At 39.1% G+C, this 14,493-nt stretch overlaps 1 protein-coding gene across 1 annotated transcript in view; it reads left to right on the top strand.

The window, feature by feature from the left end:
• Positions 1-14,493, top strand: part of LOC105286657 (titin) — a 119,348-nt gene that overhangs the window by 29,259 nt on the left and 75,596 nt on the right. Inside the window, 19 exon segments of the mRNA XM_026970173.1 lie at positions 237-334; positions 409-589; positions 728-805; positions 3,210-3,405; positions 3,475-3,653; positions 9,107-9,149; positions 9,237-9,511; positions 9,641-9,855; positions 9,968-10,189; positions 10,380-10,726; positions 10,871-11,219; positions 11,313-11,551; positions 11,851-12,080; positions 12,157-12,300; positions 12,391-12,648; positions 12,727-12,870; positions 12,962-13,234; positions 13,336-13,881; positions 13,990-14,467. Of these exon segments, the coding sequence (XP_026825974.1) occupies positions 237-334; positions 409-589; positions 728-805; positions 3,210-3,405; positions 3,475-3,653; positions 9,107-9,149; positions 9,237-9,511; positions 9,641-9,855; positions 9,968-10,189; positions 10,380-10,726; positions 10,871-11,219; positions 11,313-11,551; positions 11,851-12,080; positions 12,157-12,300; positions 12,391-12,648; positions 12,727-12,870; positions 12,962-13,234; positions 13,336-13,881; positions 13,990-14,467 (4,495 nt within the window).

Here is a 14,493-nt window from a genome sequence, read left to right as displayed (position 1 = left end):
CATAAGAAATTTCAATGCACAAGAAAATGGCCTTTTCTAACATTGATCATTAGATGCTTCTTGTTTTCATGCATGCTAAAGTACCAAAATCATTATCAGTCTTCATCAATTTATTAGGTGCACTGTACTTTGCCAGATTGTGTATGAATCGTGAAATTTAAAGTGCCTGATTGTCATGATTGTAATATTAGTTACGATTATAAGACTTTTCTGTTAAGTTTCATCGAATATCATAGGTTCTCCGTGGCCGACCAGCAACGGTGTATCATCAAGCAAAGAAGTGATTCAGCCTTACCTCGACATATTACCGAAGAAGGCTCCTACATTCATCACGGTAAACTTAAAAACTTTTTACGAGATTCAAATAATTATGCCATATAAAAATATATGATCTGAGAATAATTTCAGCCACTGAAAGATATCGCGGTAGTGAGTGGACTACCGGCTAGATTTGAATGCATCGTCCAAGCTGAACCGCAACCCAATATCCTTTGGTCCAAGAATCATAGAATCGTCGAGAATTCCGCGAACCACGAAATCCAATACAGAAATGGCGTTTGCCGCCTCACCATAATGAGAGCTTTTCCTGGTACATTTTTCTTCATAATCTTTTGCTATCTATTAAATTAATTTGCTTTTCTATTGTATAAATTTATTTTTATGCAATTATGTAAAAGACATAGAATTAAATTTTAATAAAATAATTACATGTATTCTCTTCACGCAGACGATGCTGGGACTTATGCATGCACGGCAACGAATAGCCTAGGTTCCACCGTAACTTCTGCGCATTTGGAGGTGCCAGGTAACAGACGATCTATATACGCTCCCATATCGTAAAGATCAAACGGAGAGGAACGAGCGAAAGAAAGAGCGAATGAAATAAATGCAAGGTGGCGGAAAACTCAGTTCCTAACTTCGATCTGTCGGTACCGGATTTACGTTACATCATCTCACTTGATTATCGCTTGAGCAGGTGTCAAACTAATACATGGTGAAGGAAATAACGACATCCACAATGCTCATACTTTCTACTTGCAAGAAGAAAGTTTTGCAAACACTTGAAGATAAACGCGAATATGATAATTGTCAAAATATTTTGTTTAGAGCTTGCTACTTGTTGGGGATGAATGACAATTTATGGAATAGGAGGAAATAAAAATATGGTGCTACACTAATCGATAATTCAAAAACAGGCTAGCTTTGTCTCAATGTGCATAATTTTGCATTTTATATAAATGTATAAACTAATGTATTGCGACAAAGGCAAAGGGAGCTTGTTATGAGCTTGGTCATGAAGAAATAACAAAGAAAGCGAAATTTGAAAGCTAAGAAAGCGCTTTGTTAAGTAATATGTAGAATATTTTTATTATGCTCTCTCTTGGAGAAGTTGAAAAAGTTTTTGATTCTTTGCACACCTGCGCAACTTATTTCTTGTCTATGTCTATTTGTCCTTTTCTGCTCTGATTCTTTATTCTTCTCTTTTATTAATATATTATAATTTCAATTTCTGTTCAAGCATATGTATTAATTATTTCTTGCCAACGTTATATTATAAGCTAGAATTACAATTTCTTTTCTAAATCTAGCTTTGCTAAATTTGACAACGACTGAAAACACAAAAAATCCGACAGAGTAAAAAATAAAAATAGCTTTCTATTTTAACCCATATTTAATGTTATTTTAAATCATTTTATTTATGCAATACTGTTGGAATATACTAGTCATTTAAAAATGATAATATTATTTAATAAACAAGAATATTATTTATTAAATAAATAAATTCAATAAGAGTAGCCGATTATCTCAAACACGGCTGATACACTTCTATATAGTTTCACGTCTTTCCACATTAATTGTCCTTGCTTGAAACAACAAAACTTCATGTTTTGTGGATAGACGGAAATTGTGGGAACCTATTATGGGGCATATACCGCTATACTATCACTATGCTGTTAGCTCCTTGCATCAGTAATGGACAGAGATATTTCACGCATTTAGATATACAATTTCAAATGATGTAATTATAAAACACAGCATTTCATAAGCAATCTCATAAAAGCGTAACATTCTATACGTTATGTAAATGATTAATTTCCAATATTAATCAAATGACTAAAGTCATTTTTAAAGTAAGAGATATTTCAACGTATTTTCTCATCGCAAGGAGTTAACTATTATTTATTGATATTGCTGTTCACACACATGGTCAAAAAATAATTCATATATATTATGTAAATAAACGTGTGCTTTCTCCACAGTATAAACTTGGGTAATGGTGTAACAAGTTATTTCAGATTCTCGCCTATACTTCCCATCTTCCTTTTCTATTCTATTTCTTGTAACTAGTTTTCTATCGACGTTTACAAGACATTTTTATATAGCTGCATCGATGATGTACAGTAATTTAAACATAATAACTCATAAAATCATAATGTTGATATAATACAGGCATGCAAGAAGATGTTAGTCTTTTCGTACAAATTTGTTTCAAGTAACTAAAAATAATCTATCATATTCTTCTATAAGTTTTTACATTAATATTGATAATAAAACTGTTATATGAAAACTTCTTCTTTTATTCTTTGAAAAAACGCTCTTTTATTTGTAGCATTGATAATAAGTTAAATGTATAGTCTCTCTTCAGTGGTTAAAACAAGCTAAATCATTCTAATAATATATAATATATGTGCAGCTTTTTCTTGATCTAAACATTCTTAAAATACTCCCGTAATTTTATAATAATTCTATATATAATTCGTGTACAATGTAATTTTATCATAAATATTTCGCTGTTGTTTATATATATAAATACACATATACATATATATCTAAATGACATATATATATTAAATCCTAAACTTATAAATTATTTTTTTATTAAAATCAGTTAAATTAGTTATTAAGATGTTATCATTCAGTATACAAAAGATTGAATTTTGCATCGTGGGAGTTTTCAAGAATTTTTAGAAATTATAAAACTGGACTGATCTGTTGCATGAAGAACTGGTATGAAAATAGATGGTAAAGTAATCTCGCGGAATGTGGAGGAAAATGTGAGTCGGCAATCCAAAAATATACGGAAGAAAAACAAGCGATCGTATTTGTGAAGAGAGTGTTAATACATTTTCTCCGATGCAGTCACGTAACCGTATAACGGCAATTATTACGTTCCAGCTTTTTACAACAACATCGCTATTTAATTACAGGCGCATCGTCATCGATACATGGCGTTTACCGTGATCAAAAGGAACGCATAATTGAACGCTTTCCTGAAGATGCACCAAAATATGTAGCTTTAAAGGATCTGTTTCTGTCGCGAGATAAGGAAGTCAAACCCATTTCGGCAAGTCATGAACAGCCATACGAGTCCTTTTATGATTTGGGTCTAACCGCAGATTACAGGTAGTTGCATAGATCACTTAACTTACCAAAATCAATCCATAATAAAATTATCCCCGAATTACATGGTAGCTTCATAGAGGGAAATAATCGTAGAAACGCAAGGACAGAGCTCGATACGGTAAAGGATGCAATCAGGCGTGAATCAGGTGCTGTCTGCACGAGGAACGGAAGTGACATCATTGATCATTATTCCAATATTAAACTTCCAATATCGCACATGTATGATGGAGTGTTTAATGAGGAAAATGGTGAGTATTTATAAAATCGAAATCCACGTTGCGAGGTATATAACAGTAACCTACATAACAGTAACGTTGCGCATAAATTTACGAACATACATATGAAGAAATAGATATATAGTATGATAGTTCTCTGTTGAAAAATATTAACCGGGGACCGCTTCAAGTCTGAGTGATTTCAACAGGGCTGTGCGATTTTCGACCGCGTCGATAATCCTTAATGACGATTGTGATCATTGTGATCACCGAAAATAGATCGCGGCGACGCGCACACGACATGTACAAGCTTGTGTTGCTCTGGGCCGGCACGGATAAGATTCGAGATTTGAATCATAGATGCGAAGGCCCCCTCGTCATCTCGACCGAGATTATTCCACGAGACCTCAAAATAGATGCGTCGCTATGCGGCATTTCGAACGAAATGCGGTGATTCACGCGTGACCCACCTTTCTTGATGATCCGTACCGACGCTCTTAAAGTGCGGAAGACGCGGAAGGGCGCTTCCTCCGCTGCACATACCGTGACTATTAACGCTCACTTTTTATTGGCACCCAAGAAAGCACGTGAGGCACGCACACTGGGGCTATCTAGATTAATTGCGATCGTAAAGCATACATCACGCTTGAAGACGTATTGTTAATGCGTGTACGTGGCTCGTGCGTGCCGGGTAGCACGTGAACTTCGCAATTGGTGCGTATTTCGTTCCGATTCGCCGGCGTATGAAACGTTAACGGTCAGACAGGATCATTCCGTTGCTCCTACGTGGAAGACCCCGATTACTAGGAGCGTATCCAAGCGTACGAAAGATCTACGCTTCCACTTGCGGTGGGAAACAGATAAATGAAGCTGATTAAATTCAAGGGATAGGGGGGCCTCGCGCAAAGCGCTCCGAGTGGCATTAAAGGGCAGAACACGAGTCGTTGGTTATTACGAGGCAATCTCCCGCGTTGTTAGTTTCAGTCATACGTACGCATACACTTTTAGACTACAGTGCTTAGCGTCTGAGTGAGTGGTACGAATTCACAAGAGCAGGCGGTGCGCTCTCGGAGTCGCGATCAAGGGTTGCCGGTGCGGCTAAACTTGGCCCGGGCCCACGCACATACAACGAGCATATGTATCTTCTAGCATCGAATTCGCCATCGGCGAAACGAAAAAGAAAACAAATGCATCGAACAGACCGATATTATGGAACTAAAGCTAAAATAAAAAAAGAAGAAAAATCGACGAAATCAGTTAATCCAATATTGTCATTTTGCAAGAAACTCCAAACTAAAAATCCAAGCACTAGAAAGAAACATATATCGTAATCACATTTTTTTAACTTTTAATATATTTCGATGCACTTATAAATCGTATGTCACAAATAAAAACTATATGAAGACTCGTATACGTATTCGAGAAAGAAAATGAATGGTGAGAACACGCGAAGGAAGACGAGGAAACTATACCTACGGTGCGCATCCATGCTTAAGAGTCCATAGTACCCGGCTTCATAGAGGAGAACGGTGAGAGACGCGAGTGCGGAAGGGGCGATAATGCGGAGATGCGTAGGCGGCTGTCAGTGAGCGCAAGAACGTTGCGTGAGTCGCTCTTGCCGCTTTGCTCGGTGAATGGCACAAGTTAACTTCCCGCAAAATTCGTACGGATGAATCCTCGATCCTGTGATATCGATATGAACCAATTGTGTGCCCGAATTGTCTGAAACTCAGACCAACCGTTCAGCAGAAAATTCAGAGAAGCATACGCATTTTCTGTGATTGGTGTATTACAGCGAGAAGATATTTATCGTAGTAATGTTACCACGTGTCTTTAATCATCCCCGTCCCTAAAAACCAGACAATAAAAATTTCGGAAATTGTTTTGAGCTATGTCAAGCTAACTCGCGCACGCCGCTCCTCTTCTTCTTCATGTGCGGCGATCGCACGCACCGGGTGTCGGGGCGCTCGTCATCCCCACCCGGACCATGCGACACCCTCTCCACGTCCTGAGGCTTTAGCCAAGCGTCAAGTCGTAAGCCGTCGCATTCGACCGACGTCTTGGTTTAAAGAATCACGGGGACAAGACTTTTGACGATGACTTGATTTCTGCCGACTGACTGGATTAAGCCGCGGCTACCAGCAGAATATTGCGCGCATTACGGGACAAAACGGAACAAACGCGAGTGATTTGCTCCGGTTTGTCGTTGTGCATCGAGAGTTTTGTTCGTTAAATCTCAGGTGACAAAACGCGCTACTGAAAAAAAAAATAAAGAGAGGAACGCATAAAACAGAGATCTCTGTAGATCATTTTATGACTAACTTCGCGAATCCTTGATACAAAATGAAGCGACAACAGTCTCAGGAGCACAGACTGCAGCAACAACAGCAGCAGCAGACTGTCACACAACAGGAACAACAGCAGCAATACATCCAACAACGGACGGAAAGACAAATTACGCGGCAACAGGTCACCAGTCAGCAGAGAGGTCAGTTGTGACGTTTGAAAAATCGAGAGATCGAGACATCGCATTCTTTAATAACTACTCGAAGAATCCGGACAAAAAAAACACGTTATAGGAAATCGCAATGACACAATTATTTGTCAAAGAAGTTTCTCACAGATTTGTAGAGTTACATCTTACGTCGTGATTCCTAGACTTTCAAAAAATTTGATTAGCAGCATATACTTCTACGATCGATTTATGTAATCTTTACTCTTACCGAGAAAAGAATGAATATTTATAATGTCTCGAATAAATTATTTTCCTCTGTGTCAGATATCCCGTTAACAAATACTCATATTCTATTTTCGTGCCAGGAGCACCGTCCCTGCGAGAGCTCTAAAGATAGTTCTCCGCGCTCTTCGGCGTGACCGTTTCGAAAATTCTTCCACGCGCCCTCACTCGGAGGAGGGTGGCGTCGCGTTACGCGACTGTCGACATAGCAAAAGTGAATGTATCTCAAATAATTTTCGCAATTCTTTTCTTTTGATTCTTTTTGATTTAATTTTTCGATCGTTTTTGCACTATTAGCAAAACTTGTATTATTATTTTATTTGTATTATTATTTTAAAGACAATCGGAAAAGGAGCAACATATTTTTATTGCAATGCATTAATTTGTCAAAGTGAATCTTATTATATCTTGAATTTAATGTATTTTGATATGAATGTAATACCGAAAATTTTCTAGAGTTAGACCTACTTAGAAAGGTGTCTATTATGACCTTGTTTACAGTCATCCTATTCGCAAGATATAAGTTAGGCACAACGCCAAGTTCACAAAGTAATATAAGAAAAAATTTATTACAATGTTTGCTTGTTACGACATGAAAGGAAAAGGAAATTCACGTATCATTTTTACTTAATAACTGTACTTATTTTTCCGATACTGATCAATAAATCGATAAATAAAATCTTTAGCCTCTCATGATAAATCATGGAATGCACAAATGATTGCACAAGAAATTTTAATTTTGATGGGAATTACAAAAGTCTGAAGAATAAAGAAAATCTGAAGAAAAGATGTGAATGTTCCATATTATTGCACAATATCTTGCGCATAAGCGTTTTGATTTATGCAGTAGCGATTACAGATTTAGATCTCTGTTATCGAAGATAGCTGCGTTACAGCGCGTTTGCCAACTGCGTTACACGTTGAAGAAACAGGGAAAATGGGCATGTGAGCGCTGTGGTTGCCAAATGACATAAACGCTGACAGGTTTACTCTTACTTGCATTGACATGCGTTGTAACGTGTTTTAGATTATATTTCAACGTGCATATAAACCTAAAAGACAATGAAGTACACAGTAAGCAATGCCGTTACGCTAGCAACTATAGCGTCAAACTAGCATTATCTTTCGTGTACAAGATGAGGATAAGTAAATATTTAGTAAGGAAAAATTTATTAAAAGGTTTTGCAAGTTACTCTTATGATCAAATAAATGTCACTTCATATTTTAATTAACCAACAATTATGAATATTTAAATAGAAATAAATCTCTACTTTTATATGAAATATTTCTGCAAAACTTGGCTAAATATTTTATGATGTAGTCATCATGTGTAATGAAATCTGTTTCAATATATTATCTTTATTATATTATAAAAAATAAATTTGTATAAAAAGAATGTCTTTATCGTGAGGAGAATTGATACTGTGAGAATGTCTCAAAGAACAGCTGATCGCAATAAGCACTCATTGGCGTCATCAGTTTGAGTCGTGACTGATGACAAGACCGGCGATCGATCAGGCTGAAAAAGAATAGAGGGAAAATGGCAGAGAACGAAGAAATGAACAAACAATGGAGGAGGAGGGAGAGGGAATCTCTTTTTTCTTTAAATTTATAATTTTGATACGTAGATATAAAACACGTAAATTTCGTGCAAAATGTAGGTAGGCGCGAGAAGAAGAGAAGCATTAAACTCGGTTTTATTTTGGTCAGTGACTGCCTTTGCGTAACGGGAAACGCGATTGGTCCGAGCATGGCGTAGACGCAGTCGCGTCATGTCGCGTCGCGGCGCGCAGCGCCGGGCAAAGATAGTTGCGCCTAAAATGGCTCATGGTAACGTGATCCTCATCTGAATGCAAAAATACGATCCCGTGCTTGTACCAGCGCGTTACGTCCTTCGCCCCTTTCGCGGCTGGTGGCTTTCGCGGTTCGCGGATCTGAGCGAACGATGCATAGCCGCGCAACGAGAAATGATGAATTTTATGATGCAATTAATTCATGAATGTAATGAATTAATTGAGTGATATAGATTGAAGGAGTTTATATGCATGGCAAATTTCCAAATGTATGACAATACATGAAAATGTCAAGCGTCACGTCCCAACCTTCCTTTATAGTGCATAGATTAGATTATTAAATTTTATTTCTAGATAAAAACTATTTAGAAATATAATTAGGATTGCTTTAAACCATAATGTTCTGATTTTTTTGTTACAAAATATCTAATTAATGTTGCAATACGATTACGATTACGATTACGTTATTTTTCATTCAAACTATCTAGCAAACTGTCTCGTTGAAATTCACTTGATTAAGCAAAGCTGTAAATGAAAGCTATAATCGTTTTGTACCTTGCGTCTTTATGCGCGTTCATCTTCATTCTTCACGACTCTTGTCGTACTTTCCAACTGGGGTAGAACGAATCGAGGAAACGAACCGTTGACGCCGTTTTTTTCCTGTCGCCGTTACGCGCGATGGCGACGGCGCATTTTTTCATCAAGTTGTGTCTACGTCGGTAGAGTCGCGCCGTAATTTAAACCAATTTACTCGTTAGCCTGAGAACGCACCATTGCGATAGTGCATGAAAGTTTATGGTTCTGCAGCCTTTATCGAATCAAATTTAATTCTGGATGGAACACATAGACTTGAGCAACTGATCGTACACAATTCGTTTTAACAATATATAAATACTGATTATCATTTTTACATATTTATCATCCAAAATTAGTTTAACTTTTTTTCGTTTTTGCAGTTCAAGGGGAGATCGTGATGCAATCGACGCCAACGGTACCAGTGTAAGTATTGCACTCTTTAACAATAGCTCCTAAAGAAAATGCAGCTGTTTTTAACAATAATTTTTAACATTGTTTTTCTTAACGCAGATTTACCGGCAAACCCGGTGATCCATCACCGCCGATTTTCGAGCGGATTTTCAAAAATGCGAGATTTGCGCAAGGCGGCAATGCCATTTTCGAAGGCTGCGTTCGTGGTAATCCAAAGCCAACAGTTTCATGGACGCACAAAGGAACGCTGCTGTTAGAATCACGAAAGATTCGAATGTCCTATAACGACAATACTGGAGTTGTCACACTCCAAATTAATCAGATCGGTCCAGGGGACGAGGGCGAGTACACATGTAGTGCAAAAAATCAGTATGGTAAGGATCCCTCACAAAGAAAGGTTCCATTTTACATGCGTGTATTTGTTTTTTACCAATGCTTCATAAAATAACCATAGAAAGAATTCCAAAACGATAGAGGAAGCTATGATTTTCTTTACTTTATAGGTGAAGCAATTTGCTCGGTTTACATACAGCCGGAGGGATTCGGGCCTCCCGCACAGCTGACAGATAGCTATAAAAAGGAATTTACGCAAAGCTTTCAGACAAGTGAACAGAAAATGCAAACTGGAAGTCAGGTCGTTCAACAACGCAGTTACCAACAATCAATAGATAAACGAAGCTATGTCAATGGCACGTCCATGAGCATCGAAGATTTCAAGGTATTATTAAATATTATTTGTAAATTAAGTGAACTGCCTTCTTTCACATTCATTATTTTGATAAGACAACGACATTTATAAATAATGCTTGTTGCGCTTCTTGAATGTGCAGGTTGATACTTTCGAGTATAGATTGTTGCGCGAATCGGAGTTCCGTGAATCCATCACTCGTCGTTTCATCGGTGAATCCGACTCGCAAATTTCCACAACAATTGAACGTACCCTGGGACCGGTTGCACCTCCGCAAATTACTCAAAAACCAAGAAACTCAAAACTTATCGAAGGATCGGACGCCGTTTTCACCGCGAAGATAACTGGCAATCCCAAACCAAGAGTGAGTACAAATTTTATCAGAAAGAAGCAGCGTATTAAATTTAATTTTATATCTGGCTATATTGCGATATAATGTGCCTAAAATTATTTTTATTTTCATTGTTTCTTAAAAATTATTGTTACAAAATATCCAATTATAATGGTGCATCAGTCTTTGATCAGTATATCTTAAATCATATTCATTGCTGCAGTTAACATGGTTCAAGAACGGTCAGAGGATCCGAGATTCTCAACGCGTAGAGACGAGCTATTCGAATCAACAAGCTGCTTTACGAATTCGAGGTGCCCTATCAGAAGACAGTGGCCATTACACATTGCTGTCTGAGAATCCTCAAGGTTGTACTGTCAGCTCCGCTTATCTGGCTATCGAACCCAGTGATCAAGTAGATCAAGTTCCATATCAAGCGCAACAAAGAGAATTTATTAAGACTCAACAAATGGAATCGACTGCCGAGTCCACTGACTCTGGCAAAGTTTTGCCACCAAATTTCGTTCGCACTATCACGGACAAAGAAGCCACCGAGGGCAAGATGACGCGGTATGCACTTTTATATATATATATATATATATATATATATATATATATATTTTTAAGTATTTTAAGTATTTTCTATTTACATCTAAAACATTTTAGATTCAATAAATTCAATTAACAATTAAATAAGCAACATGTCATTTTCAGATTTGATTGTCGCGTAACTGGCCGTCCGTACCCCGAAGTCACTTGGTACATAAACGGCCAGCAAGTTGCCAACGACATGACTCACAAAATTCTCGTAAACGAATCTGGTAACAATTCATTGATGATCACGAATGTGAGTCGCACCGATGCTGGTGTGGTAACATGCGTCGCTCGAAACAAGGCAGGCGAAACCTCATGTCAGTGCAACTTGAATGTCATCGAAAAAGAGCAAGTAGTTGCGCCGAAATTTGTCGAACGTTTCGTAACAACAAGCGTAAAAGAAGGAGAACCCGTACTTTTTATGGCGCGCGCAGTCGGCACTCCAATCCCACGCATTACATGGCAAAAGGTGATTTTTGATAACTTCAATTTTTCGTACCTTTTTTTCTCATTACTTCGTAATATTTTCACACATGATTCATGATACCAATAATTCTTACAGGACGGTGTACCAATAACACCCGGTCCTGAAATACGTATATCAAGCGACGGTAGCGGAGCTTCGACTTTGGATATTCCATGCGCTAGATTCTCAGATGCAGCTTGGTACCAGTGCACTGCTCAAAATGTAGCCGGCTCCACCGCGACCCGAGCGCGGCTTTTCATCGAGACGCCAAAAGGAACGGCCCCGGAACCAAGACGCCTGAATTTACCCCGACCGACGAAAGTCATCGAACCAGAGTAAGAGATCTTTTTAGATATATGTATAACAAATTATCGGATCAAATAATCTATCCGCTTTTTATTTTCACAAAATACAAACAAAACGTAAAACTTGAATTTTATATCTCTCATGATTGACTCATCGATACTAATTAAATTTAATGCTCTTAGAGCAGGTTTTTTTTCTAGTTTGCAAAAGATATATAGTGAATAAATTAAATTAAAATTAAAATTAATTGGAGTGGAACTGAATATTTATTTTCTGTAGCGTAGGCTTTTAACGGTATCAAAGGAAATAACGGTTAAAACATTTTCAGACCAGCGCCTGGCCCCGAAGTGATTTACTTAAGACACGTGGAACGCGCCAAGCCTTACTTGCCGCCCGCTGAGGAAGATAAAATTTATCCGCCGCCACATTTCATTATACCATTAAAGGACGTTCATCAGATCGAAGGTGGACGAATTCACTTCGAGGCCAGAATCGAACCGGTGGGCGACCCCACTATGAGGGTGGAGTGGTATGTCAATGGCAGAGCACTCGACGCAAGTGAGTAAAATATATTACTGTTTAAATATGCATATCAAAATACTCTCGAATCAATTAATGAGTATGTTTTTCATAGGTTCCCGAGCGACCTCTATCTTCCGCTTCGGTTTTATATCACTCGATCTCATTAGCATCGTTCTTCACGATAGCGGCGAGTACTTGTGCCGTGTCATAAGCTCGACCGGGGTTGCCGAATCTCGTGCCACCCTCAGCGTAACCCGTAAGTATATCTCACAATTTATTTTTCTCGCGACAGTAATTTGTGTTAATTACTTTTTTAATTAATTAAATCACTATTTCCTTTTTTTAGCACGCGCCACGATTGAACAAGCAAGCCAACACCCCGACAGCCTCCAGTACATCCAACAGCTCGAGGATTACAGCAAGTACCAAAGGCAGGAGAGCGTGGAGGAAACCTCTTCACAGCGGCCGGTTTTCATCCGCCCGCTCCAGGATCTTGGTGAGCTACAGGAAGGTCGTAACGCCCATTTCGAGGCGCAATTGACACCTGTTAGCGACCCCACCATGAAAGTGGAGTGGTACAAGGATGGAAAACCAATCACAGCCAGTAAGTATCAATGTTCAGTATAATTAAGGTCGTAATTGTAGAAAGAAAAGTGTTATGATTATTAAATTACCTTCTCAGGCTCAAGAATTACTAGCATCTTCAACTTCGGATACGTCTCGCTCAATATAATGCACCTACGGACTGAAGATGCAGGTTCTTATACTGTCAGAGCTGTGAACCGCTTGGGAGAGGCCATCAGCTCCGCGACTCTCCGTGTCTTTGGTAAGACAGTCTCATAATGAACAGTTACTTTCAAATAGTCTTCACGCCATCTTCGAATATTAAAGATTCTTTCTTCCAAAATATTGCGCAGCGCGAACAAGCGTAACGTCTGACTTGGGTATCCCCGAGCAATCGAGGTACATCGAGGCAGCCGAGGAGTTGGAAGCGTATCAGCAAGCAATGCACCAGAAATATGTACAAGAGCAACCAGAACTGAGCAGCCCACCGGAATTTAAATCACCTATTAAGGATCAAAGTGGCATACGAGAGGGCGGATTTGCCCATTTCGAGGCGCGCCTCGAGCCAATCGGTGACGCCAATCTCCGTGTCGAGTGGCTGAAAGACGGACGGCCTGTAGAAGCCAGTGAGTGACAATTTTATTTATATCTTTTTATTTCACTCATAATGTACATTTATTCCTTATTCATGAACGTACCTGCATATTCATGTAACATTGTCAATTAGGTTCCCGGATTACAACCTTCTTCAACTTTGGTTACGTGGCACTGACCATCAAATATGTAACGATACATGACGTCGGAGTGTATACTTGCCGGGCCTACAACAGAGCCGGCGAGGCTCAAACTACCGCTCAACTGAGTGTGATCAGCAAGAACGATGTCATTTACGATAGTCAGCATCCTACTGGTCTCCAGAAGATTCAGTCTCTAGAAGACTCGAGCAGGTACTCGCGGCAAGTTCAGGAGGAAACGCAGATTACGCAGGCACCGCGATTCCTGGGCAATCTTAAGGGCACCAACAAAATTGTGGAGGGTCAACGAGCACACTTCGAAGCGCGTGTTGAGCCTCAAAGCGATTTGAGCATGAAGATCGAGTGGTACCACAACGGCAAACCCATTACCGCTGCTAATAGAATCCAGACATATCACGATTTTGGATACGTTGCCATCGACATTCTTCAGGTCCGTCCCGAAGACGCCGGCACATACACCGTCGTAGCTAGAAACGCCCGCGGGGAAGCTCGTTTATCCGCCACCATGATTGTAGAGAGTAAGATATTTTGTTTGATTTATACAATTTAAGAACAATTTACTGATAATAATTCAATTAATCATAATTAATATAACGTATTTTTATATAACTGATTTTTTATTTCAGCACGTTCCAGCATAGATACCAGCAGTATGCATCGCGGTACCTATGAAAAGACTCAACGCTTAGAGGAGTCCAAATTCGTCGAACCACATTATCACATTGAGGAAATCTCCAAATCAAAGCCGATTTTCATTCAGCCGTTAAGTGACCCAAAACCAGTTAGCGAAGGCAAGAACATTCACTTGGAATGTCGCTTGGAACCGATGGGCGATCCAACGATGAGGGTCGAATGGTTCCAAAACGGACGTCCGGTCACAGTTGGTTCCAGATTCAGGACCTACTATGATTTCGGATTTGTCGCACTCGACATAGTACATACAACCGTTTATGATTCTGGTGAATATACAGTCAGAGCCACCAATCATCTCGGTACCGCGCACACTTCGGCTTGCGTCAGAGTCATCGGCCGATCTGACATCGTCACCGAAACGCAGAACGAGCAATCACTCGAGCAGATACAGATGTTGGAAGATATGTCGAGGTTCGGTTTCGTTTGCTGTCTTACAA

The sequence above is a fragment of the Ooceraea biroi genome, chromosome 6, assembly GCF_003672135.1.
Source record: "Ooceraea biroi isolate clonal line C1 chromosome 6, Obir_v5.4, whole genome shotgun sequence".
Taxonomy (NCBI): Eukaryota; Metazoa; Arthropoda; class Insecta; order Hymenoptera; family Formicidae; genus Ooceraea; species Ooceraea biroi.
The sequence above is the reverse complement of the archived record's forward strand: the minus strand, read 5'-3'. Positions and strand labels throughout refer to the sequence as shown.